General features: G+C 53.3%; 7 protein-coding genes across 7 annotated transcripts; 4 read left to right on the forward strand and 3 right to left on the reverse strand.

Moving 5' to 3' along the window:
- Positions 1–116: 116 nt before the first annotated feature.
- On the forward strand, positions 117–2139 carry QC761_701850 (uncharacterized protein; the record flags this gene model as incomplete). The annotated part of the gene is made up of 2 exons (XM_062881773.1): positions 117–799; positions 852–2139. The coding sequence occupies 2 exons, from the start codon at positions 117–119 to the stop codon at positions 2041–2043; spliced, it is 1875 nt and encodes a 624-aa protein (XP_062728051.1). The 3' UTR covers positions 2044–2139.
- A 151-nt stretch (positions 2140–2290) lies between these two features.
- On the reverse strand, positions 2291–12698 carry QC761_701840 (uncharacterized protein). The gene is made up of 6 exons (XM_062881772.1): positions 11649–12698; positions 10268–11096; positions 7358–10209; positions 3314–7301; positions 3196–3255; positions 2291–3122 (listed from the first exon to the last, which is right to left on the reverse strand). Exons 2-6 carry the CDS (start codon positions 10998–11000, stop codon positions 3031–3033), a joined length of 7725 nt encoding a protein of 2574 aa, XP_062728052.1. The 5' UTR covers positions 11001–11096; positions 11649–12698; the 3' UTR covers positions 2291–3030.
- A 58-nt stretch (positions 12699–12756) lies between these two features.
- On the forward strand, positions 12757–13665 carry POP3 (RNase P and RNase MRP subunit; the record flags this gene model as incomplete). Its single annotated transcript, XM_062881771.1, has 3 exons — positions 12757–12939; positions 13004–13054; positions 13125–13665. Exons 1-3 carry the CDS (start codon positions 12884–12886, stop codon positions 13663–13665), a joined length of 648 nt encoding a protein of 215 aa, XP_062728053.1. The 5' UTR covers positions 12757–12883.
- Positions 12977–17165, reverse strand: QC761_701820 (uncharacterized protein; the record flags this gene model as incomplete). Its single annotated transcript, XM_062881769.1, has 3 exons — positions 12977–13891; positions 13982–16985; positions 17039–17165. 2 exons carry the CDS (start codon positions 17163–17165, stop codon positions 15487–15489), a joined length of 1626 nt encoding a protein of 541 aa, XP_062728054.1. The 3' UTR covers positions 12977–13891; positions 13982–15486.
- QC761_701828 (uncharacterized protein) lies at positions 13911–15113 on the forward strand (the record flags this gene model as incomplete). The annotated part of the gene is made up of 1 exon (XM_062881770.1): positions 13911–15113. The coding sequence occupies one exon, from the start codon at positions 13911–13913 to the stop codon at positions 15111–15113; it is 1203 nt and encodes a 400-aa protein (XP_062728055.1).
- On the forward strand, positions 17100–25105 carry BUD4 (Bud site selection protein bud4). Its single transcript, XM_062873158.1, is given in 6 exon segments — positions 17100–19878; positions 19945–20091; positions 20159–22483; positions 22658–23030; positions 23085–24530; positions 24542–25105. The coding sequence occupies 5 exon segments, from the start codon at positions 19852–19854 to the stop codon at positions 24347–24349; spliced, it is 4137 nt and encodes a 1378-aa protein (XP_062728056.1). The 5' UTR covers positions 17100–19851; the 3' UTR covers positions 24350–24530; positions 24542–25105.
- On the reverse strand, positions 23808–24528 carry QC761_0104570 (uncharacterized protein; the record flags this gene model as incomplete). Its single annotated transcript, XM_062873159.1, has 2 exons — positions 23885–24528; positions 23808–23835 (listed from the first exon to the last, which is right to left on the reverse strand). Exons 1-2 carry the CDS (start codon positions 24034–24036, stop codon positions 23808–23810), a joined length of 180 nt encoding a protein of 59 aa, XP_062728057.1. The 5' UTR covers positions 24037–24528.
- Positions 25106–26861: the final 1756 nt, after the last annotated feature.

The following is a 26861-nucleotide window of genomic DNA, read 5'->3' on the forward strand; positions in this document are numbered from 1 at the left end:
CTCTTCATTGAGCTGCTTCTCAGGATTCAACCTCGTCAGCCACCAACCTTTGAAGGAACAGGAGCCTGATCGACAGGCCGTCTTGCACCACACGCACATATGCAGACAAGCACACCATGGCGCCTATCATGAGGAATCGGATCTCATCGCCTCTCGAGGCTGGCCCATCCATCGCCGACAGCCTACCGGTCTACGTCAACGAGGCCTTGGATTATGCGTCGAAGAGACTGGCTAAGAAGGGGGCCAACATTACACTGCTTGTTGTTCGCCGCGACTACCAACTGCCGACATCCACCATTATTACCTCTCCGACCTTTACGCCAGGCTCGCACGTCCTCAACACAGCAGCATTGCGGCCTACCCTGCCTCCTGTCTCGAGATTGGAAGCCCTCAAGCAGTTCGTCAAGCTCAACAACAGCACAACGAGTGACGGAAGTGTACGAGAGAGGATTGTCCATATTCATTTGGATCGGTTCAGCGATGGCACCGTATCACCTGCCTTTAGCGAGGCTTCTGCCATTTCCAGCTCCACCTACTCCTCGGTCGACTCGACCTTTACCAGCACCAGCACCAGCAGCAATCGGTTCCGATGGCCAGGTAGTCCATCTCATTATGGCGGCAGCAGCGTGCCCATGACACCTGCCACGCCTTTCACCGTGATGTCAGACAACAGTGTTGAGCATTCAAGTGTTGCACACCAGACTGGCATGAGGTTCATCCATGCTGAACCTTTGAGCCCCAAAGATGAGAAACTTTTGTCTCAGACAATTGAGAAGACATCCAAGAAGTTCAAGCTGGGGTATGTAGATCCTCAAGGTATCTTCGCCCGCAATCGCTAACCACCTGATCAGATCCGAATGGCTCTCCCGACCAGTCTCAGCCTCTTCCCTTTCCCTCCCTCCAGATCTCATCCGCCTCTCGCTCTCACAAAACCAGCCCCTCTTCACCTCATCCCACCTCAATCTCCTCTCACTCGACTCCCTCTACACCTTCCGCACAGCCTTCCAAGCCTACGCCCGCACCCGCTCCTCCTACCGCCTGGAAGACGCCGTCGACGAGCTCCGCCGCCTCTACCTCTCCAACGGCCGGCGTCCTCTACTGAAGAGCATCCTCCTCAACTCTTACCGATGGCTTGACCCCATCTGCGACCACTCCCTAAGCCAGGTCTGCCGCATGTACGAGCGTGCCTACGGCGGCAACGTCATCACAGACGACACCAAAGATGCCAGCGGCGCAGCATGGCCATTAGTAGCCGAAGACAAAGAAATTCTTTTCACGCTCAACTCCCCGACCGACTCGGAAACCGAAGATGATGATGATCTTGACCATGACGAAAAGTTTGACCTCAAGGCGATAGAAGCATGGTACCGCACCACCTCCATCCATCATCACCACCAACCACCGCCACCACCGCCAAGAGAGCGAGAAAGGACAGTCCTCAGAATCGACCCCCTCCGCTCTCACCCTTCCAATTCCCCGCATGATATCCTTTTGCCATCTCCCGTCCGTCCTGCTCCTGTCCCTATCCCGGAAGAAAGGAGGACAATAACACCTAAGCTCTTCCCTGCCCCACCAGGGAGAAACCCAGCGTTGTTGCAGTTGAAACTGCAAACCACCTTTGAGAAACGTCTCCCTTTGCCCCCAAGAGAGGAGGAAACTCACTCCGCCATCTCAGAAAAAGAAGATGATGATGAAGAAGAAGAAGAAGAAGAAGAGCACACCGCCCGTCCCCAAAGCGCGGTTAGATCGTTCCCTCCTCCTACCATTTTGACTACTGCCAAACCGGGGAACGGCTCCGCTCCCCCATCAGCCCAGTGGTCAAAAACAAATTTTTCCCTCAACGAGATCATGCTCTCACCCGACGAGTCAGGGTCAGGGTCAGGTGGGGTAGGTGATAACGAACCAGAAGAAAGGGAAAGAGTCGGACCTCTAACACCAAACGGCTACGACGACATCAGCCCCATCACCAGAGGAGAGTGGGGGTTTTTGTTCCCTGTCGTGGCGGAGAGGCAGAGGATGGTCAGGGTGGAGACTTGTACTTAGGTGATAAACAACCGGGTTGGAGAGATGACTTAGTTTTTATATACATATATATATTCACACCTACTTATTTACCCGCCCCGCCTGTCCGTATGACAGACAACAAAACATCATGCATTCTCCAACAGCACAAGGTGAATGAATTTGGAGCTTATACATACCCACCCACCCGTCGTTTTCTATCTACACCACCAACCACCGCAAAACAACAGGGCAGTAAGTGGTACAGCTCAAGATATCTCTCACAAAACCTCCTCAATCTCTTAACCTATGGAAGTTAGGTATTCTGACCCCGAGTATCAGGAAAAACCCAAACCTAGAAAAAAACCCCTCTTAAACCCCAACCAACCCCTGTGTGATTCTTTGCTCTTTCCTGGTCTGGGTGGGTGGGTTTTCTTCCCGCCGCCCCCCAAAATGCCCTTCAGTCACCACCAACCATGAAATAATAAACCCATTGTTTGAATACCTAAAACAAAACCTCGCTGAGCCTCTCAAACCAAAAGGTCTAGGAGAGAAAAGAGAATACATTGACAGAACTAACGCCCCCACCAACCCAGAACCCAAAACCCAAAGACAGACCATAAGAAAAAGAGAACCAAGTTCATTCCCAATGCTCACCCCCTAGATGAGATGCCAGATTTAATTAACAAAACCCTCTTCCCCCCGTTCTCCCCCCATCATGTGCAAGGCGTGAGCTCTTCTCCCTTAAAAAACGCCATCGCTTTCACCAAAAACAAAATTCTCGCAAGGAGCGCTGAATTCAGGTTGAGAGATCTTATTGATCATGCCCTTTCGTTTGGCCTCTCCTACGAGAAGAAAAAATGGCGTCTTTTCGCTGATGACGACTCTTCATCAAAAGAAGCCGCAAGGGAGAAAAAAAAAAGTAATAATTACAATAAAAAGGTAAATCAATCCATCATATATAAAAGGGGCTCAGTTCGATGGTCGAGTTTCAACCCGGCGTGGGTCAGCTTGCGAATCCATCCATCTTCACTGTAAGTCCGCATCCTGCAGTGCGGCGTTTGCCGCAAAGACGCCAAAGCTGTCGAGCTGCCCAGAGCAGATCGATGAGTTCTCCCAGTCTGCAAATAAGGCTTGGTCATCAGCCAGCCGTGTTGCTGGAGGCGATGCTGGACGAGTCACTGTAGTACATACCCGAGCCGTCTTCCTCAAGCTCCTCGACGACTGTAAGTCTCGTCACCGACTCCAAGATCACTGCGCTGGCTGTTAGCGTCTGATAAATTAAACCGGTCTCAGGCATCTCGCTTCTCACCCGTGCTAAGCTCGGTGAACTCTTGGCCCTGCTTGTCTTCAGCCGGGTTTTCGAGGTCGAAGTATTTCCTGCACTTGGTGATCACTCGCTGTAAGCTTGCGACAACATGCTGGGAGACATCGGCATTTCGGATAACATAGTTGTCGCGTAGGTAGTAGAGACACTGCAGACCAAGTGCCCTGGCAGTCTGGTTCATCCTTTCAGCCATACCCATGCCCTCATCTTCGTCCGAATCCTCCTCGGATATGATGTTCTCGGCTTGCACAGTATAGGTGCGGTGAGTGAAAAGCCTCTCTTGCAAGAACTGCTCGACTTCTGCCCCGACAGCCGGTTCATAATAGCCAAGCAAGCTGGGGGCCCATTCCACCAAGTTCTCAAGACCGATCAGATGGATATCTTCCTCGTTCTCTCCCGAACACTCTCTCGGACCATCAAATGCTATCCGCTGGAAATCCAAAAACGCCTTGCCCTCTGCAGTCTGCAGGCTTTTACATTCCTGGGTCACATGGCGGATCAAGTCGTTGACCATCCCGAATCCGCTGGCGTAACGAAGAAAGATCTGACCAGCCACCTTGAGATAGGGTGCGGATAGTGTGCCATGCGAAGTGCTGCCACTGATCCCCTGACGCAACGTCCTATAGATTGCTTCCTCCATCTGCAGACTCTGCTTCATCAGATTTGTGAGAATCGAGTGGGTGGCCTTTTCGTTCTGTCCAATCAGGATAAGTCGATCCACAAAGATATTGCACCCGTACTTGGGCCACTCCATCCACAGGACTTTGGCTTCGGCGTTGGTCATGGTGAGCGTCGAGCCCGAGTCAGCTTGTTGACGAGCATAACGGGTCCTATCGTGGGGCTCCGTTATGGGCACTCGTGCGAGCACGTAGTCCAGCAGAGCGAGGATGGCTTCGTAGGACGGCGCTCGAGTCTGTTGTCTCCGAGAGACTGCCGCGGCCATCCTGTAAATCTGTGGTGGCAAGTCGCCGAGGCCAGGATCGGCTGCTATAATCCACAGTAGTGACTCGAGGTGGCCGTGTCCAACGAAGCCCGCGAGTTCTTTAGGACCAAGCTGCACGAAAGCCAGCATGAAACCGAACACTTCAGGCCATGATCGAAGGTTGGTGTGGAAGTGAAGCCAGAGCTGGTTGATCAACGTCAGGATTGTCTCAATGTCCGTAGATCCGCCCTCGTCGGATGCGTCATCTTCGCCAACCTCTGTTCCTGGCCCATAATAGAACGAAGGGATTTGCTCCTTGACAGTCTGAATGGTTCGGAGCACTAGGTTGCCAACGCCTTGGCGAACATCAGGATCGACATTTCTCTGGAGCATCACCCTAAAAGTCTCCGGAGTCTCGTCAAAGTACTTGATGAGAAGGTGAGAGCAGCCCCCGCAGCTCTGAACCAGGTTTTGAATGCGGGCAGCAAGTTCAGAGAAGTGAGGAGTGTCCTTGACGCGGGACGCAACCTGATCCAAGTGCCCAATCGCCATCCACAGAGCCGTGGTCTCCAGGCTATGGCCATCGCTACACAGCGGCTGGATCGTCCTGAGGCGTACCAAGGCCGAGATCACAAACTGGATTTGGTATGGGTCAAACAAGCAATGCCTCCGGAGCAATAACGTGTTTTGCTCATGGATGGACCCCTCCAAGCGGTCTGGCACCGGCACGCGAAGTGGCACCGAAAGCTTGGCTTGCTGAAGGTACTTTTGCTGACTTGCTGCCAGAGATGATGCTCGCTCGTAGAACAGCATGTAAGCGCTGTATTGCTTGTCGTACTGAACGCCGTTGGACTGATACTGTACCGAGTAATCCGGACCCCCGAAACAGGCATGTTCCAAGTTCGCTGGGTTCCAGGCCGTCACTACATCGTCGTTGAATTCGATCCAAGTCGGCTGCTCGCTGCTGCTTGGGCGCTCGCGGGTATACGAGTAGTAGTGGCCCGATTCTGCTGTTCCAGAATGAACCAAGACACCCACGAGCTCGAAGACGTCCTCGAGTCCCTCGCCCTCGGCCGAGGGGTTGCTGAGGTGATCAATCGTGTAGGGTCTCATATCGATCTTGTCCGGAAACTCAAAGTGCTGATTGATCTTGTTTCGTTGCATGGAGCGCAGGTTGAAGTCAAAGCGTTTCAAGTGGAAGATGAGGCTGTCTGGTATGTCTTTTAGGCAGGCCCTCTTTACGGCGTTGACATGACGGTCACAGGTTGAGCACTTGTACTTGTTGTCTCCTTCCATGACCTCACCCTTGACATAGGCCTCCAGGCTCTTAGCCAAAGAGTTGTTGCCTTTGACGTCGCATTGGATTGCCGAAAAGGGTTCCAGTCGTTCAGAGATGTGGGGACACTCTGTAGACCGGACTTGCTGCACAAGTTGGCCACCGTAAAACGAGCGGAACCGGGTCTTGTCCTCTGGTGTAGAGAACTGTCCTTCCCAGCGATCAAACAACAGGTTGTAGAACTCGTCCACATCCATTTGAACGCCAACATCAATCTGACTATCCTCATATGTCTTGATGCTGGCCACGCACTCCTCGGGGTTGCAGGAGCGCGCGATGCTGTCCTGCATTTGCGCAAAGACTTTCTGCGTCTGGACAAGAAGAGCCTGTGCGTAGCGAGGATCCCTAACTTTAGCGCCCAGCATAAACCTTCGAAATTCGTGGTTCATGAACAGCTGTGTAAACAACGAATTGAAATAGCAGGTGTTTGAGAGATTTCGGAGGCCCTGGTAACCACAAGGTGCCCGTATAGCCTTTTCCCTCTCGAATTGTTGGGGTAATTCGTAGTGATATAAGTCTTCATCGCTACGGGGATGAAGAAGAACCAAATCATGCATAGCATCGAGAATCCCTTGCAGATCGCCCGGATGGGCATCAAGTGTTGCTAATATGATGCTCATCAGGTTTGCTCGGGTGTGGGGTGTAAGAATCGGCGGTCCAGACACATAGTCTCGTATCTCGTCCATAGAATTGAAGAGGTGTTTCCAAAACAGATCCAGCCCCATCTCCGGCTCTGCTGGGAGGAGTTCCCTTCGCTGCGCGCCCGTGTAGCTGTTGATCAGGGCGTCCACCAGCCGAACAAGAAGACTGGCCACCTGATCGGTGACGTGGGGCTTGGTCACATCCTCGGTGGTGTCATATGCGGCCAACAGGTCAAACCACTGACGCGACAGCTTTCCAACCTCGAGGAGCTCTGGCTGTGCGTTCCTCACTGCTCTGAAGAGGTCCAGACATAAGTTGAGCACCTCAATTGACCGATTTCTGACTGCAGGTTCTACAAGCCCGCATACCAGTGGCCAGAACAGCTTCCTGAAAGCCGTAGCTCTGGTGCGGGCAGGATAACCCTCGAATGAGTCCTCCATCCCACACTTTTGTCGGATGAGCGCGGCAGTTTTCTTGCTGACCGGCGAGCAAGGTTCATGAAGTAACATTCTCTCGATCAGAGGGGGAACTTCTGGTTTGGCGCAGAACGCAGCCATAAAGGCTTCGCTCAAACAACAAGCCTCAAGAATGCTCTGGAAGCATCTCCTCACATGAGCGGGCGGACACCCCGAGACCGCAGCGGCCAGATTTGTCAAGAGTCGTAATAGCAAGGCCTCGTCGAGGTACTGAGATGCTTCCTCTGGTAGCTCCGGTTCGGTTGAAAGAGACACAAACATGTCCAAAAGAGCCGTTTCCAACTCGGTCCGCAGCTCGTGGCTCGGGCACTGAGATGCCACATCATGCGAGATTGCGGGAACAACCAGCGACATGACCCGGGTCAGTGAGTCTGCATACATGCGAAGTGACTCGTGCGTATTCTCGCAACCTGCATCGAATTTCGCCGCGTTCAGACGTTTACGACGGTCAGACAGATACTCTCGAAGTGCGTACACGGCATAGAGCGACTTGAAGGATTGGCCCACGGGGAACAGATCTTGATAAGAAAGCGAAGGCGTGTCGATGGCCTTGAGTATGCCTTCGTCAGCAGGTAGCTTTACCAAGAAGACGTAGATCTACACGGTCGTGTTGGTTAGCAGTTATTCCATCGAGTTGGGTGACCGGCTCTTACCTCACGAGCCAACTTCTCCTCCAGAGACAAGTATTCCCAAAGCTCTTCAAAGTGCCCGAGGATTTCGACATCTACCGCAGATGCACCTGGTCGGGCTCTTGCCGACACAACTGTCTCGGAATCCTTCTTGACCAGGATGAGGCCGTTGTGAATCTGGAGATCTTCGAGAGACTTGCAGATCTGGTCTTCTGTGGGTACAAAGGGAGCTCCGCGGTAGTACATTCTGTAATTGTTGAACCCTGTTAATTGGCGGATACTAGCCAGAAGGGACGCTGTCGTGTTGAGCTTGCCAATGCTAAGTGGCTGAACGGGAGTCTGGGTGGTTTCGTCGAATGACTGGTACTTGAGCTCGGCCGACTCGCCCTCCACGTCTCGCGGCGGGTCTAGAATCAGAGATTGCAAATCCGGGGCACAGAAGGCAGGCTTTTCCTGATGAAGCCGATGAAACTCTCGCAGAACGCTCAGGGAACGCACAAAAATCAGGTCTTGCTCCTGCACCTCCTGATACGAGGGCACGACATCCATGGCATCGGCATCATCACTAGCGATGCTGCTCTCTGCAAATGACTTGAGTCTTGAGGCAGCCCCTGACAGCTGCCGCAGACACCGCCGGACAAGGCCCAGGTGCACCTTCCTGGCACGGTAATAAGAAAATGTTAGGATGGACTTGCTCTCAATGTAGACATCCCGAACAAGTGTGCGGATTGCATGTTTGGCGACGGTGCTGTTGGGTAAAGCGGTCAGAACTATGTGCCACAAAAGTTCGATTCCCGCATGATCAACACTCTCTTCATCATCGAGCACAATGCTCCTGGGGTCATTGACCAGAGGCAACACTTTGGCACGGACGAAGTCGAGAGTGCCCTGGCAAAAGAACTCGGGCTCCAGGGTCGGAAGATAATCGGTGAAGCAGGTTGATGTGAACCGATTCTCAATTTGAGTCTGCTCCGATGCACTCAAGAGAAGCTCCCATGCGACATCCCTGTCTTGTTGACAGGATGCTCCAGGCCCCATCAGGAGCTGCCATAGCTTGAGTCCCAGTTCCTTCGTTACGAGTCCGTTCTTGTGCCTGATGAGGGCTCCAAGAAGCTCTCTCCGCGGCAGGTTGTGGGCTCCACTGAGGACGGCGGGGAATCCTGCGGCATGAGCTGCCGGAATCGCAGCTTCAAGCTCCTCCACCAAGAGCCTCGGAAGGTCATTCTCCTGGGCCAGCAATATGAAATTTTGTTGAATTTGATTCCGTGCCATAAGATGCAGTACCCATAAGCTTCCGATGGCTGACCAGGTTGGATGGGCAATATCATTCAAGCAGTCCATGACGATGGCCCGCCGAATATCGATCGTGGGGCCGTGTCCGTGCGTTAAAAGCTCACGAAACTTCTTTATAGCAGCCTCCTGCAGGAGGGGATGAGCCACTGGCGAGTGCGGGCCAAAACAGGATGATTCCTTGATTAGTCGCGTACACAGCTCGTAGGGAGGTGGGTCTGGAATCGTGCGGTGCTCACGGGTCTTCTCCATGAGCTGCTGAAGAATACCCAGCAACAGCAGCCGCATCGGTTCTGTAAAAGAATCGGCAGGGACTGTGTTGAGCTTCTCGCAGAGATGTAGCAGCACGTCATACGGTAACAGGTGCGTGTACCGAGTAGACATGAGAATCAAGGCATCTGATATCCGGGTGTCTTGTGTGGTCGTGACAGTATGCCACCAGGTGTCCGTATGCTCGTTGCTGTAAGTGCGTGATACCACGAGGAAGCCGATGATGTTATGACTTTCGGCTGCAATCTCTGGGTGGCATGTCGGCCCTAGAAGGTACTTAACCAAGCCAGTTTGAAGGAGGTACTCCCCGTAAAAACGCATCGTTGTCATGTTTGGCGTCTCTCCTTGCTCGTGATATTTCTTGTACATGCCGATCAAGTCGTTGCACATGTGATGAGCAGCCATGACGCGGAGTTGCATTTGGCCGGATTTGATAAGCCTGATAAAGATATTGAACTTCCAGAGGTGCGCTATGGCTTCAGGCAGGTGCGAGGTGGCAAGCATCGGGTGTGTTCGTCGGAAATTGGCAATGATCTCGTGAGGAACAACATCGTCGACGTGAAGAGCAATCTGGTAGATCTCTGTGAGAGACGCGAGGAGAGTGGCAGCATTTTCGGGCGAGAAGTGATTCGGTCCCTTGTCCACAAAGGTGGACAGAGATGTTGACATGTGAAGAAAGAAGTGGTAGCCGCGAGCAATGAGGGCTCTGGCACGCTGAGCCGCCTGCGGGCTATCGTGACTTTGCACGAAGAAACAGCGGCCCAGGACGGCCGTGGCGAGCGAGCTCAGATTGGTGACATGATCCGCAAGTTTCGGGTATTGGGGGATGAGCTCTACCTCCGCCTTGGCCAGGTTCAACACATGGGTGAGAGTGCCGCCCGGTGTTGTGTTGTAGCTCTGGAAGCAGCCAATGACCTGCTGCAGTTCGGTATAAAACTCGTCCTCGGCGCGCTGATAATTCTCTTGTCCTCTTTTCCGTACCAGTGCTGCAAGGGCGGATACATAGGCTGGTGTGATGGGCTCACGGAGCCGAATTCCTTGCTCGTCCGCCACGATCTTCTCGAAGTCATAAGCATCCTTCTTGACGAAGAAGGCGGTCAACTTGGCGAACCACTTGTAGAACTGAAAGATTTCGGCTCGAAATTCCTTTTGCGGCGGGTAAACACGGCCTAGCATGACGCAGACAATGTCAGGCAAGTTCAGCCACAGATCCAGATGTTGAAGGAACGATATCACAAATCTCTTGTGCGATGAGTTCTCTGCAAAGACCAAATAGTCTTCAATGAACTCCTGGAGCTTTTGGGCTATTTGGATGTCTGGCAATGGTATTTAGTACTTGACTTGAAGCCAACTGCTGTGGTTGGTAAGACTTACGGTTTGCAAAGTAGTTCGTGGCTTTGGTCACCGCATCCAGCCACGAATCATGGTCTTCGCGACAAGGGAAATTCAAAGTGGGATCTTGGTATGAATCGAAGCCGATGGGGTCTTGCTCGTTTCCATCCAGAATGGCGATAGACCCGCCATCCTCAAAATCATCGTCCTCATCTGGTGGTATCGCTATCACCTCAACTGGCGGACTGCTGTGTCCCGACGCCGACGACACCGGGGTATCCTGCGCAGCATCCTCCTGGGCCATGTCAAGCTCCGAATCCTCAATGCTCAGCTTGACGACATTGGTGGGCGAGGCAGGGGTGGCTGCCCTGAAGGATGGTGATAACGGGGAGTCTGGAGAAGCTCCGGGTAGACGCGAAGGAGTCCTCACGTTGATTGTGACGTGCCTAGATGTCAATGCTGAAGGAGGCTCGGCATCGAGGTCGAGGGGCTTCTGCTCGGGGGTGGTAGGTATTGTGGAAATGGTAGGGTCAGAGTCGACCTTCATGGCCGAGTCACTCTTCAGAGCGGCTGCCGGGACCTCACCGGCAGCAGGCGAGGGCGGAGACGATATTATCGTATCTACCGACCGGCTTCGGGAAACACTATTGAGAGAGGTACGGCGACGTTTCCGTGACGAGATATCGCTGTCGTCGAAGGGATTGGGGCGGGTCGAGCAGGGCTCAGAAGAGACGGCACGATCTCGCGAGTCTTCTGGTTGCAGAGCTCCAGCCATCTGGCTTGTACAAAGTAAATACCTGGTAAAGCTGCTGCTTGGGCTCCACTACGGAGGGAGCTGCGCTCGAGGAGACCCGGCGGCAGCTGTTCAGGGCTTGACGTGTTAGCATGTGGTGGTTTGCTAGGTGGGGGCGGGCGGATTGCTCTATGTGTGCTATATGTGGTGGTGTTGGTGGTGGTGGGTGCACGGGCAATTAAGCAGCGGAAGAAAAAGAAAACCAGAGCTTCCAAAGAGCGGAAGCTCTGAGATGGCTTTGGTGGCGGTAAGCGAACGTGAGCAGGCCAGGGCAGATATGCCTTGAGCCAAGCAGAACCTTGTCTGAAGCTCAAACAATTCAGCAAAAAAGGGCTTGTTTGTCTGGCTTTCACGGCCAACTTAACCGCGCTGCAGAAAAGCGTGACGACTTTTTGGTGGTGCTGAAAGGTAGGTGTGGGGGAGGGGAGGTTGAGCTTTGGGGGAGGTCTGATGTAAGTGGTAAACGGGACCTGGACTGTGAAGCGACAAGCGAGCGGGAGACCCTCGGTGGAGAGCTGGCTAGGCTACAGGGCTAGCGCCGAACAGGCAGACAGGCGGGCTGGGACTGACGGAGCAGCAGAGCACCTAGCCAGCATGGAAAACTGAGCGCAAAGACAAGACGGGACTCACCTTGATTCCAGTCGGGACCTGACGAATGATGATGATGGATGGCCGGAGTACATGTGTGAGGGAGAGAGAGCTATGGCCAGATGAACGGGAGCTGATCGGATGCTGTACTGGACAAATCTGGACGATGCCGATGCTCGATGAATGAGGGATGGCGAGACTGGCCCGTGGGTACTCTTCCAGTCTTTCTTTTGCAAGAGTGAATCGAAGTTATCGGATGTGGGGCAGCGAATCTACACTAAGCGGACCTGGGGGACAAGGCGGGGCAGGGTGGGGCAGACCTCTGTATTTAGTGACGGCTTCGAGAAAGACGCAGCCTTCTTTTTTCAGCTGTTCTTCAATTGGGATGCAGATCTATACCAGGCAGGTGAAACAGCTTCCATGTATGATTATTGTTGAGGGTTTGAGAGCAATGCGAGGCTGCTACGAGCTGCTCTTCTCTCAGCTGGTACTTGAGAAGCTAGGTAGCTTTCCGCGCCAAATGGAAGCATCCACAGCCCCGGCACTGCAGCTGTTTGTGCGTACGTCATCAACTCCACGGTGCTGGAAGAACACCTAGCTACGGCTTTTTATCAACCATTCGTATCGAAGAGGTCAGTTATTATGCTGTGTTCGTTTATTTTATTTTTATTTCTTTTTTTGCCTTTTTGTCTTCGAGATCTTCAGCTGCTTATCTATTAAATCATTCCGACACGCACACGTGTACCTAGATACGTAGTATCTTGTAGGGTTGCATTCTGGAAGAGAAGGCTCGGGATCTTCTTTGTCAACAGCTGTCTTTCATCTTTGCTGCCCTGCCACTCATCCGTGCCCCATTCAAGTCCTTCTCGGATCTTGCAGACGGGGGCTCAAATGACTGCTTGACTGAGATTGACACATGCAAGAATCCGTTGAGGGAGTACCAAACCCAGCATGCAGCCCCTCTGCGAGATGCTTCCGAGTTCAAGTGACAACCTGGAAGATATCTGCCAAGCAAATCAGCTTGAGAATTGTGGGCCGCCGCCGTTCGCTGACACCTGCTGGCTCGGCCCGGCTCGTTGGAACCAAAGTTTCATTCTGTCTCCGCCGCCGCCGCCGCCAAAAAAAAAAAAAACAAGTAAACTCAATTCAGGATACGCCAAGACATCGAAATACTGTAGAGGTATCTACTGCGTAAACCGAGAAACTCTGACTCCTCTTTTTTTTTTTTTTTTCAGTATCCCCTTCTGCAAGATACTGGTATCAAAGCCAACCAAACAATGGAACGCAAAAGAATTGTCCACACGTTGGACACCCCATTTTCTGTCGTCGAGTGGTATGGAACGGCCCATGAATTCTTTGTCACAACCCGACCTGTATGCTGACCGGTACCACCACAGGCCACAAATAAGTCAAGAAGACCAAGATGTAATTTTGGAGCTCCTCTGCCAGTGCGTTGTTTCTCTCGTACCCATGACTCTAGATGTCTCATCTCAAGTCTCTGACTAACCTCGCCTTCAGTTTGCTTTCGCCTCTTGGGACTCATCGAAGATTATTTGTCACGCCATCAAAAGGCATGAGAGATCGAAAACGCAAGCGTGCCCAAGATGAAGACCATGTTCCCCCAACTCCGGAGCTTGCTGGATATGTAGACGTGGGCCTGTCTCATATCTCCAGGACTCTCCAAACCATGTCTGGCAAGGACGCGAAGCCGTACAGCGTCGTCTTCGTGGCCCGGTCTGGTCAGTCGTCCGCGTTTCATTGCCATTTCCCCCAGATGGTTGCGCTCGCTTCTCGGTCTCAGCCGCCAGAAAAGGCTGTCAGGTTGGTTGGTATCTCCAAGGCATGTGAGGGCAACCTGAGCGCAGCCCTGGGCATCCCTCGAGTTTCCAGCATAGCTCTGCGAGAAGATGCTCCGCAGGCCAAAGGTCTTGTGGACTTTGTGCGAGAGCACGTCAAGCCAGTTGAGGTTGCATGGCTCAAAGAGGCCCGAGCAGGCCAATATCTCGACACCAAAATCGACGCCGTGCCTACCAAGATAGGCGTCAAGAAGAAGGCTTGATCGACCTGTGATATTTGACGCAAGAACAAACTGCAACAAGCTTGTTTTCTTTGCCTCCCAACTTATACTGGTCACTTGCAGCAAACCGAGAACAGTCATCTTGGGAGACAACATGTTGTCCTTCCACAGGCACTGTCTTGGTGGACTCTCGTCATTCCTTAGGTCCGCGCTCCAGAGATAGCCTTCACCTATACTTTGGCCGGCCAGTTCGCAGGATTTGTTGCCACTACGGAAAATAAATCAATATGGATGGCAGACCACCTACTGAGGGCCCCAACCAAGCCAAAAGTGCTGGAGCTTCTGATGCTCGACGTACCTCTGATGATTCTGACAAGCCTGACCCTGAGCTTTTGGCACTGATGAGGAACAGCATGAGATATCTCACACTTACAGAGTCCCAGGATGACGACAACAATAGAAACCGGCCAATCGGGCACGAATCGCGCTCTCCTCCTTTACCCCCTCAACCAGAACCAACGCCGCCCACGTCAACTGCCGCTCCTACTCCCTCCGGAACACCGGGCACTGCCAGTTTCCTTCCCCAGGTCCGCCGGTTCAAGGCGTTTATGACGCAGGAAGAAATTGACGAACACAAGACAACAGCCCCAACCCCCATCGCCGACTTTCTACCACCACCCAACAATCATCCCGAAGATGATAACACTCCCAAATCACCCCATCCCACCACTCCTCCCGGGTCAGGCGGCATCAGCATCCCCGTGAGCCTCCCCTTTCGGCCAGTCACTAAAAAGCTCGATGCGATGGAGGAGCAGCAGAACCAAGAGCCAAAGCAGGAGGCATCAACACCCGCCCCACACAAACGAAACAAGAGTCACGGCGACCACATCGACTCCGCCATCCGCACCCGTCTCCTGGATTCTGCCTCTCCCAAGCCCAGGGCAAATTCCGAGGGGGTCTTCATCCCGACTCCTACACGCCCCCCTCCCCCTCCACCGGTAGAAGCACAGCTCAGGTCCTCTGTTGGCACTATGGATACGAACAAGACCCCAAAGAAGGTGGCCAGTCCTAGTTTTAGGCGTTTGATGGAGAGGGAACTTTCTTCTGGTGGTCCAAGTCTGACTCTAGCTGGTCCATCGAGTGCGGGTCCTTCTTCAGCTGGCGCAAGAGGGGCAAGGGGTACCGTGATCAAGGATCCGTCTGGGAGGATCTTTGATATCGAGTTTACGAGGGAAAAATGGCAGGATGCCGCGGTTGCGGAGACGAAACAAGCTGCTGCTGGGGTGGAGAAGACGTTGATGGGGATCAGTGAGACATTGAAGAGCATTCGACTGGACCATGCTGATGAAAAGGACGAGAAGGTCAAGGTTCAGAAGGCTGATAAAGGCAAGGAGGAGGAGAAGAAGAAGGATGATGGAGACGGTAAAGATGATGAGAAGAAAATACAAGGCCGCAAGGAGAAAGATGGTGGTGGTGATGCCACGGCATAGGAAGGGTTAGGGTTGGAATCTGGCAGACAAAAAAAAAAAAATAGCGCTGAAAATAGACTTTTGATTTGACATGACCGATTTTCCACCTCGACTCCATGTGGAACTCTGACGTGATGAGCTAATGGAAATGGCTGAGAGTGACGCCAAGTTACCAAGCTCCCATATCTTCAGGTTGACTCTAGAGTCCAAAACGAGGCGTTGCCATCACCAGTTATCTGAGCAATATAAAAGTGACTCAATGCAGGGCACGAGACTAGGGCTCATAACACTTTGATATCTATGCACAACTACGCATATGCCGCCCTCCCCAATGCAGAAAGCCAAAGCCAGAACAACCAGCCCACAACTCCATGCCGCAAAAGAACAACAAAAATTAGAATCGGCTGATACCCCGTCCAAAGATCCAGGAGATTACCCAGTAAATCGGCACGAGCAACTTATTCCTCCACGACATCGCCTTGGTGAGATAGGCTCCCCTCCAAAGGACCCATGCCACCCACCCCTTGAGCTCATCGGCCTTGCTCTGGTGAATGGCCTTCCACCCACCCAGATACGTCATCGTCCCCCAATTCCTGAACTTGAACTCCTTCCCGTCCTGACCTGGTGAAATCCCCTTGTTCAGCTCCTTAGCCAGATACTGCGCCTCCTGAGCAGCAACCTGCGCCGTCTTTGGGAGGGGGTCATTCTCGATAAAACTGCAATCTCCAATGACGTACACCCCATCCAACGGCTTCTTCTCCAACTCATTTCCTTCCTCAGGCTTAGTATCAGCATCCACGCTCAAAGCCCTCATATAACCATCCACCACCAACCCCCCACTCCTCTTGTCCCTAACCAACCTCCTCCTCTCCAGCACCTCCCCCGTCATCGGATTCTTACTCTTACTCACCACCACCTCCTTCTCAGCCAACTTTGCAATCAGAGGATTAGCCATCAACCCCGTACTCCAAACCACCATCCCCGCCCCAACCTCCCCTCCATTCTCCTCGACTTCCCTAATCTTGATCCGCACCGCCCCGTGCCGTCTCCCCAACTTCCCATCCGCAAGCCTGATCCTTTCCAGATGGTGCTCCGTCTTGACCTCGATCCCCTGCCTGGCAAAATGCCCCATCGCATAATCCGCCAAAGCCTTGTCAAACATCGGCAGCACCTTTGGCGCGACATCATAAACCGTGATTTTGACAAAGCGCATCAGCTCAGGGTACATCTTTCCCAAATCGTCACGGATAAAATCGTGGAGCTCAGCCGCCCATTCGATCCCCGTCGGACCGCCTCCCACAACGGCAAAGTGCAACAAAGCCCTCTTGTCATCATCGGTAAGAACATGCCCATTGCTGTTGGGGCTGCTGCTGCTGGGGTAAGAGCACTGCTCAAACAGGCTCAACACCCGTAGCCTCACCCTCCTAGCATCACCTATATCCCTCAGGAAATGGGCATGCTCCCGTACCCCCTCAATCCCAAACGTCTGGCTGTAGGCTCCGCACGCAATGATCAGCTTGTCGTACTGGACCTCGATAACCTCTCCCTTGTCCCGGAGCGGGATTTGCCCTCCAGGGGGTGGAACGACAGTTTTGGAGGCGGCTTCCTCGGCGGCGTTGGTCTCGACGGTGATGGTCTTGCGGGAGAAGTCAATGTCGTCTGCCCAGCCTTGGTAGAAGTGGATGTTGCCGCCGGGGAGGCGGCGGACGGGCTCGAGGATGGTGCGGAACTCGAGGGTGCCGACCGAGGTGGAGGCGAGGAGGGGGGTGAAGACGAAGTAGGGGCGGGGGGAGATTATGATGCGGTCGTATTTGGTGGGGGAGAGGGTGCGGGCTAGGGAGTAGCCTGCCCAGCCGGAGCCGAGGATGATTACCTTTTCTTTGGTGGGGGGGTCTGAGGGTGTGTTAAGAGATTGTGAGGGAGGGGGAAAAGGGTGGGGGGCTGACCTTTCTTGAAGCTAAAGTTCCGGGAGGAGACTAAAGAGGTGGGAGCTAGAGAGGTTGAGAGGGAGAGTTGACGGGGTGAGGAGCCGGTCAGCCCCCGTGGGAGGGACCGGGTGAGGGAAGAGGGCATGTGAGTTGGTGATGTGTGGTGAAGTCGCAATATGAAGCAGCTTGTTTGTATGAGGTGGGTAGCACGAGGAAGGTTGAGGTAAGTCGAAAATGTATCAAACCAACCCTGATTTGCTTGCCACCAGCGTATCGAAGAAAAAGAAACAACTCAAATAGATGACACGACAGCTAAAGCTAGCAAGAACGACAAGCAAGAGCAAGCAAGAACAGACAAGACGTCATGGAACGAAGAAAAAGTAGGGGTCCATCTTCAAGTTATAAGAGCTTGCTGTCAGTCAGCACGCGAGTACCGAGAGAGAAAAACTTTCTATTCCTGGCTGGCCTCCATCGGGATTGTCTAACTAACCCCTGGGGGACCCTGATGAATCACAGGTCTATTTTTTTTCCCCTCTGTTCTTCACATTTCAAAAGAGTCATTGTTTCCTATATCCGGATACCGCGGCGGAGTGCGGGTCTACCCGTTGCAGCAGCAGGGCGAGCTCTGCGAACTTGACAGGTGCGCCGCCGCCGCCGCCACATTGTCGGGTCTGCTGGGTACCCCGTTGAGAGAAAGGGTCCAATAGAAGAAGCGCGGAAGAAGTCGTTGATGTCAAAAAGACGTCAGGTCAATGGTCCGGAATCGGATGATTGGGGGGCACTGCTGAGAATATGTCTCCCGGGCTTTTCCGTGGCGAGCCCCGCGGGATACGAATAGTATGCAGTACGCAGGAAGACCGAAGACCCGAGGTTCTCCTCCTGCTAGTCTCGGTATTCTCGCAATACAGAGCTTCCAGTATGGAAAAGAGAAGAGTCATGAAATGGGTAGGAAACGAAGGTGTCATTTCAAAAATTATGTGATATGATCCACAGAGGACGGGATCGGCGCCATCTGAATTTGTTGGAAGTGCCCCTCTTCTTCGGTACATAGTGTACAGCAAGGCTGCTTTAGCGGCGATGGTGGGGGTTTTCGGGAATGTGCCAAGATGAGCCTCTGCCGGGAACCATACAGGTACGCTATATTTCTCACCATCAAGGGGAAGCTGTCGACACGGATGATGGGTCCGGCACGCCCGGTCTCTTTGCGCAAAATTGCGGCTCTCTACGGAGTGTTCATCTTTGGCTTATCCGGTATGATCGGGATGGAGGCGTTGAGCGGTGTATATCTACTGGAGAGTGTCCCTGTCAGCATCTCTCGGTCCGGGCGAGTGTAAGACCTCAACAAACTTGTGCTGGCTGAGAGGGTTGGGGAACTCCGATTCGGAGAAATATGGACAGTCCACGAGCTCAACGGCACAAAGGGAGGGATTTCCTTGTGGAATTCAGCTTGCTGGCAGCTGAAGAGAGGATAGCCGAGCGTGAACCGATGGTTTTCGTTTTCCAACCATCTTCAACACCACATGCTTGGAGGAAGTCGACGAGATGTGGCTTGTGAGTCAATCCTCTGGATATCTCTCGGGAAACACCTTCTCCTCACATGTTTGGGAGGGAGAGCTGATACCTCACATGTCAAATCTGGGGCTGTCAACATGTGGCCTGGAGGGGTGCTGGAAGATCGAATCAAGAGCCGCCATCCCTCGAGTCCAGGGGCCAATGGTTTTTCTTAAATATCATGGACTCGAAGGGTTCCCGAGACAAAACACCAAAGAGCCTCCCTGCAGTCCCAGTGTTATCAGAGCAGCGGTGACCCTGGACAGTATAACCGGTACTGTAAGTCAGTAAAACATATAATATCTATTAACTTGCACCCTTTTCAATAGATAATAGGCCTATTAGCTATCGTATAAGACCTATTGACCACTTATTTTGCAGTGCCGGTTGTTTTGTCCACGACATGCCCGCAAGTATCCGCCTGTGGTCATAAATATTGCGTGCTTAGGCCGATATTACCAAGTTACCCGAGGTGAGCGAGGCAAGGGAAACATACAGAAAGCAACATCAGACTGCTGCCATCCTGTTGCCCGGTGAGAAAAGACGCAGCCATCGTGGGAAAATACTCCCGTGCCGCTTGTTTGAGATGCAGGTGTCCAAAAGGTCAACAACCAAGGAAGAGCAATCGCAGGAATCACTTCCTTGATTGGAGGGCTGAGCCAGCTCTTGGCAGCAAAGGCAGGGGGTCGGCCTGGCCTGAAGCAACTGTGGGGTTTCACGAGCAAGGGCAATATCAGGATGTTACCCCAGCAACACCACTTCTGGACGAACGAGGGGTCGCAGCTCGTGTTTATTGCTGGTTGACCAATCAGGACACCAGTCGTGGGACCGCCAGCCCAACCGAGAGCGACTTCCTTAAACACAACACCACAACGCACAAACCGCATTCCCAAGACGGCGCGTCTGTTCTCCGTTGTCTCCGTTGTCATCATCCCTCTCGCCGACTCCCCTTCTTTCGCCGCCAGCACCGGCATTCCAGTAATATTGATTTTGTACCATTGCCCATTTGCCTCGGTAATACAGTTGTTACTTGGCCGTCCAGCAGTTATCTATCGCATTCGAGTTCGAGACACGACGCCCGCCTGCGTCTGCGACTGCGACAATCAAACCGCGTCTTTTTTTTTGCGACTCTGCGACGCCCGCTTTCTTCTTTTTCTGCCACTTTCTCGGCGCATTCTTCACAGCATCGCCAGCTGCTCGGTGATGCCCTCACCGCCTTTTTAGCGGCCTTCTCTTCTCAACATCACAGGCAAGCAAAAAGATAGCAATTCCACACATTGATGAGTAAAATGGAGCAAGAAGACCCTGTATGTTGCTGCTAGGGCATCAGCTTATATGGGCAACAGCAAACTAACAACAATGCGCCCGTTCAGGTACAGCCATTGCGCCTCTCCAAGGGGAGCAACGGCAGCGCGCCATCTCCTCAGTCGACTCGACCCAGCGGAATTCCTCGTCCGCTTTCCGAGATCTCACCCCACGAGAGACGTAGAAACTCTCCCAGCTGGAACCAGGCGACCCAGGTAAGACATCCGCATTGCTTGAAACCCTGCCGAGGATTGCGGCTGATGTGTGGTGGGTTCTGTGTAGAAACCAGCGACAATGACAGATTCTTCGCCATTCCAGTCGTCGCCCCTGGAGAACGTCACATCGCCCCGTCTCTTCTGGCAGAACCGCAGCTTCAATTCGGACGAGCGCACTGGCTCACCCACCCGCCGCTCATCCATCGAACGATTGCAAAAGGCTTCCCGCGTCAAGAACAGCAATCTCCGGGCCCTGGAGCAGAAGGAGGAGTACGACCCGGCCAAAATCCCCGATATCCAACGCCCTCTCTCTAAGATTCAGGGGAATAACTTTGGCGGCGGCGGCGTCAATGGTTTTCAGGGACGACCACTATTTGGCCACGGCAAGAGCCAGAGCACCACCAGCATCCCTATCCTGAATCCGCCCTCCCTGACGAAAGCAGCAACGATGCCGATTTCCACCTCGCCCATCCGGCCGACAACGCCCAGCAAGGAGTCCGGATCACCGCTGAAATCCTCTCTCTCGTCAAATCGATTCAAGAGCAGCTTTGATCACGAGACAGGAACGTGGTCCGATATATCTGGAGACGAGCGTCGTCTGCCCGAGGGCAAGTCGCTGCACCGCCATGCAAAGAGCGTCACTTTCGATCAAGCGCCTCCTCAAGTCAACGAGTACGAGATGGCCACCCCCGCTCCTTCTTCGATCGGCAGCAACTCGAGGGAGGGCAGCTATGATTCCACCGACGAGGACGATGACGATGACCATTACATGATTCACAACATGGACCAAGACGACAGCTTTGACGCGTCACTGGAGGATACCGACAAGACGCCTGTGGTGGGTCCCGATGACTGGAGGCACAACAATCACGAGGATCCGTTTGACAGAAGCCCAATGCCGGATGATCTGCCGCCCATTCCTAGACCCCATCATCAGCGCACTGATTCGTCGGCCTCCAATGGGGAAAGCCGCCCGCTGCCACCTCTCCCTGGCATGGACGGAACTTCAAGAAGCCTCCCTTCTCCTCCCTCCGCTTCCAAGTTGGAGGCTCAGGGTCTTGGTAACAGCAGGATGCCTCTGGAGGAGCGGTTGAAGCTTATGATGCTTTCTGACGATGGCAAGTCTGCGGCCGAGCAGCAACGAGAGCGTCGCATGCGCCGTGCTGGTGCCCGTGGTAGCCAGACACCCGATCACGAGTCTAAGAGCCCCGTTGTTCAGCCACAGGAAGACGAAGAGGAGCTTGACACTGTCGGCGAGCTTTCGGGCCTCGACGAGTACCAGCTGCCTCCGCGCATTTCTCGCGAGTCCATCCTCCGACGTGTTAATGGCAACAAGGCGCTGGACCGCGAGTCCGACTACAACTTTTCATCACCCGCCGTTGGCATGTCTCCCGGCCGCCAAGTTTACGACCCCGACGTTCCCATTCCCAGCACCGAGGACAATGTTTCTGTTCTCGGCGACGAGCCAGTCTCTGTTTTGGATGATGAGTCGGATTACGACTCGGATCAAGGAAGCGTCATCATCAAGCGCGATCCTGCTGATCAGGAGTCTGACCTGTACTCGATTCCCGACACGTACGAACGGTCCGAGGTCACTGACGACTATTCTTCCGACTATGATAGCGACAGTCGGTTTGATGAGGAAAGCCAGTACTCCGAGGGGACGGACCTGCATGTGACCAAGTCATCACAGACTCAGGAGGATGATCAGGTTCCTACCCCCAGGGCAACTACTCCGGTGGATGAGCCCACTCCTCTGGCTCAAGAAGCCGAGAAGGCGCTCCCCGAGGCGCCCAAGGAAAACCGTCTGTCTAGGGGATTGGAGGCTTCCTTGTTGCCCAAGCCTGAAGAGAAGGAGGCTGTTCCCGGGCCGGAGAAGGCTTCGCAACCCGAGCCGCTACCACAACCTGAGAAGAGGCCTCTTACCCCGGAGCTGCAGCTCAGACGATCTCTTACCAAGCCCGAGTACGACGGGACCGGGTGGGGAGAAGATGAGTTTGAGGAGTCCGATCCGGGCACTCCGGAATCGGTCATCCACCGGCCCATGCCAGACAGCGATGACGAAGAAGCCAGAGCCTCACCGGCCATTCCCGAGCAGATCGCGACCATCAAATCCGCCTCTGGCTCCAAGCTCAAGACCAGGCCTTCTGCCACACCAGCTGACCTGGCCACCATGCGCGAGGCGCGCAGGCAAGTCAGTCGGGAGGTTCCCCCCATCCCCGACCGCCACAGGAACAGGCTCTCTGTCAACATGGACAACGAGCTGGCACCCCCCGCCGAGGACGACTACATGGACCGTCACCCGAGCTTTAAGAAGCGGAGCCTGACACTGGATCTCGACCTTGGCCTTAGCCTAGACAAGGACTTTGACCGGGTGATCGAAGCACAAAAGGTTGCGTCTGACCAGCTTTCCTTGATTCCCCCCTTTGATTTTTCTGCTGTTCACACTCCGAGCTTGGCGGAGGCGTTTTCTCCTGACAAGGAGGAGTTTTCTTTTGATCCTTCAGAAACTACTACTACGAATATTGGTGACGGTGATGCTAACAATACTACTCCACGAAAACAGCGCGGGTACCTCATGCGGCAGAACACAAAGGTCATCACTGCCAGTGATAAGATGACGGAGGACTTCAGGGCTCGGTCGGCGGGGAATAGCCCGACCAAGGCGGTGCAGAGGCCGCAGAGCTGGACGGTGGAGCCGTGGAACAGCCAGCCGGCTAGGAAGAGGAGCTTCAAGAAGAAGCCGAGTAACTTGGGCGCTTCCGGGCCTGTTCCCCCGCTGCCTGGGCAGGAGAGTAATGCTGCTGCTGTCGCGACGCAGAGCGGGAACGACGAGGATGTGGGTGCGGAGCTGAGCCCGGAGGATGAAAATGGGGAGAGGGGAAGGCTCTTTGTTAAAGTGATGGGGGTCAAGGATCTGGATTTGCCTATTCCTAAGAGTATGTTTTTTTTACTTTCTTGGGCTGAACAAGTTGATGGCTAACGCGAGACAGATGAACGAACCTGGTTCAGTCTCACGCTCGACAACGGAGTCCACTGCGTGACGACGGCCTGGCTGGAACTGGCCCGCAACGCGCCCATCGGGCAAGAATTCGAATTGGTTGTCCCCAACGACTTGGAGTTCCAGCTGACGTTGAACGTCAAGCTGGAGAAGCCGGTCGAGAAGCCCGTGGCCAAGGCGCTGCCATCGCCTACTAAGCTCAGCAAACCCAAGACGTCGGCCTTTTCCAGGGTGTTTGCCTCGCCCAAGAAGAGGAAGGAGATGGAGCTCCGGCAAAGGCAGGCAGAGGAGGAAGAGAGGCTTGCCGCTCAGCGGGAGGCGCAGGCGAGACAGATGAAGAGCCAGCCTACGGCGTGGGACTTGCTGAGCCCGCTGGCGGCGGACGATGGCTCTTTTGCCAGGGCGTACGTCTGCCTCAAGGACCACGAGAGCAAGTGTTTTGGCAGGCCCTATCTCGTCGACGTGGCGGCATTCAACGAGTGGGCGATGGAGGACGCGGGTTTTGCGTCTAGTGTTAAGAGCAAGAGGGGGAATATGGGACCTGGCTCTGTCGTGAGGCGGGCGCCGTACAAGATTGGAAAGCTGGAGCTGCAGCTGTTGTTTGTGCCGAGGCCCAAGGGGGCGACGGATGAGGACATGCCGAAATCTATGAACAGCTGCATCAGGGAGATGAAGGCTGCGGAGGAGAGGTTGGCGAGGTGCTGGGAGGGGCATCTCAGCCAGCAGGGCGGGGATTGTCCCTACTGGAGGAGGAGGTATTTCAAGCTTGTCGGGACAAAGTTGACGGCTTACCACGAGGCTACGAGGCAGCCCAGGGCCACGATTAATTTGGCGAATGCCAAGAGGTTGATCGATGATCGGAGGACGCTGATGGAGAAGGAGACGCTTGGGAAGGGGGGCAAGAGGAGGAGGAGCGCGTTTGCGGAGGATGAGGAGGGGTACATGTTTGTGGAGGAGGGGTTCAGGATCAGGTTCAACAACGGGGAGTTGATTGACTTTTATGCAGACACGGCCGAGGACAAGGAGGGGTGGATGAAGGTGCTTGGGGAGGTGGTGGGGAAGGAAGTGGTGCCCGGGGACGGGGTGGATGATGTTGTTGGCTCTGTGGTGGCGGGAGGAGCGGGAGGGTCGAAGATGAAGGGGAAGTGGTGCGAGTTGGTGATGAAGAGGGAGGAGCAGCTGAAGCGGAAGGAGTCGGCTAGCCAGGGGGGTGGCGGGAGGAGGGTGCATTCTAGGACTAAGAGTGCTTTGACTTGAGGTTTTCTATCCTGGGGTGTAGTTTTCTTTTTGCTCTTTCTGGTTTTGGCGCTGCCTTATTTTTTCTATTTTTTCTTTCACATCTGTTTATCACTTGCATTACTGGGAGCGCAAAGGGAGGGAAGGGAACTTTGGGATGGGCAGGCAGGCAGGGCGTAAGAGAGGGAAGGAGTTGATTGGGGGGGGGGCAAGGGGGGGGAAGGGAGTCAGTCAATCTGCATAGGGTAGTAGTTCTTGTTGGAGTAAGGTATATTGGGGACTAAGAGGTGGTGGTTGGATGTTGGAACACACACATATGGGACGACTACGACAGAAGTCATCACAGCAACAACAACAACAGCAATGTTTCATTGCTTGTTTTTTTATTTTATTTGTTTTTGTTATTCCACTCTTGCCCTTGCCTTTTGCTACCTTACTGAGTAGTATTGGCACACCCAACACAAGATGTCTACTTGTCTATTTTGTTGCTTTTCAGCCCTGTCGCGTTGGCTTTTTTGAGTTGTATATCCCTTTTTCGTTCTTGAGTGCAAGAAAGAAAAAAGTTGAGTTTGGTGTAGGTGGTTGGAGATTGTGTTGGGGGTTTTAGAGAGAGGGGGGGGTGGGATAGGTTTCGTTGGTGTGTGTGTGTGAAGAGAACTTTGGTTTCTTGTGTATTGATTGTCGTTGTTGAATTTGAGAAGCTAGTTGTATTAGGCAGTATTTACCTACTTGTTGAATTTAAAATAAAAAAAGGTTTAACCTGCGGTTTTTTGTTACTGGGGATTTTGTGAAGGGTATTGGTTTGAAGTGCTACTGCAGATTTCCTTGGAATTGTCTGATGATGGGTTTTCGGGTTCTTCATCGTGTCATAGGGTTCATATCGCTGACATTCTGTAGCATGATAACCTGCTGTTGTTGTGGTTTCCTCATTCGACTCTTCCTTTTGCCTGTATCTCTTGACCCAGAGTCTGAGATATCTCGACCCTTTGCAAGCCTTGCAAAGTCCGCAGCGTCAACGAAGAAGAATCTGCGTCACTGAACGGTGATGATGAAATGACGATTTCGTGTCACCAGACCCTTTGGCATTTTCGTGAGCCTTGTGTATAAAGTAGTTTCGACAACGTAACTGATCGCCCTCTCTCTATATATATCCTTCTCGTTTATGCAACTGCCGGTTTTTTTTTGCCACCTCGATCTTCAATGATCATCGTCACCTACCACCATGTACAGTGCCAGCCGACCCGTTTGATCATCTGATCTGTGCATATGAGTGCATTAATTCATTTTTTATGTAGGTAGGTAGTGTTACAAGGAAACGGTGATATTATGAAAGGGTTGGGTAGGTTTTGTTACCTATAGTGGATCAGATCATCATGGATGGGTATGGAGGAGGACGGGAGTATCCGGTGATAGTCCGGCACAGACAGACAGATCAGGCACCGTGTTTGTTTCGGGGGTAGCAGTACTGTCTGTCTGTTCTACCCGCTTTAGGTCCCCGCCCATACCGACCCGTAGTTCCCGTGTCCTCCGTCTCCGGGATGTGGTGTGGTGTCATCAGGTCCGGGGTTACACATACACACACACACACCGTATTTTTGAAGGTCCGTTCAGGGTCCCACCGTAGGTCAGTCACCGTTGTTTTGGAGGTGCCACTCCGTATTTGTGTTTGCTGCTCACCGTAAGTTTGGAGTCTTTTTTTTTTTTTTTTTTTTTGCTTGAAAGGGGGGTCTTCACCGTATTCCGTGGGGTTACAGTCTCGCCTCCGCAGTGGTTCGTTCCCAACCCGCGGAACCCTGAAAATGATACCCGGCCGCCGGGACACACAAGGTTCGAGAACGGTGGAGAAGCTTTTTTTTTTTTTTTTTCTTGTCCCGTTCACACACCGCCGTTCAGGGGCCGCCGCCGCCGTCGCCCGGAATGGGGACCAGGTTGCTCCACTTTCAGGTACCGGAGTCGGAGTCGGAGGAGTCTCATCACCCCTTACTGCGGCGCAGGAACACGATAGGCAAGGTACAAAGATAGATGCGCTGGCAGTGTGGGAGAACAAAAGAAGAAAAGCTTCTGCTGCATAATCTCGCTCCTCTTTTTTTCCACCACGGGGAAGAGCATCCGTATGCTACTCAGATACACTGCAAGTGGAGAGAGTGTGCTTGCTGTCAATGTGTCAGTGAGGCCGTAGTGCAGGTACCACAGATGGCCAGTTTTGGGCTGATCTACAGCAAAAATAATAGTTGTATGTTTCACCTAGTTGGTGTAAGTGAAGATATTCAGACAAAGCCCCCCTCGCTCTCCAACAACAACAACAAAAAAAAAAAAAAAACTAAAGGGGTCAAGTCCCAAGTGAAGACTCTTCTAGCGCCATCCCGTCGTTGTCGATCGATCTCGATGAGATAGATACCTCTCGGATTTCAGAATTTTCATCACCAACCCGCATCAGTCAGCGGTCACAGGACTGTCTGACTGTTGACAGTGAACAATCTCGTAAGCTGTCCACCACCCACTTTTTCCAGCTGGGGTGGATAGCAAGAGCTTC

This window comes from Podospora bellae-mahoneyi, chromosome 7 (assembly GCF_035222275.1).
Source record: "Podospora bellae-mahoneyi strain CBS 112042 chromosome 7, whole genome shotgun sequence".
Taxonomy (NCBI): Eukaryota; Fungi; Ascomycota; class Sordariomycetes; order Sordariales; family Podosporaceae; genus Podospora; species Podospora bellae-mahoneyi.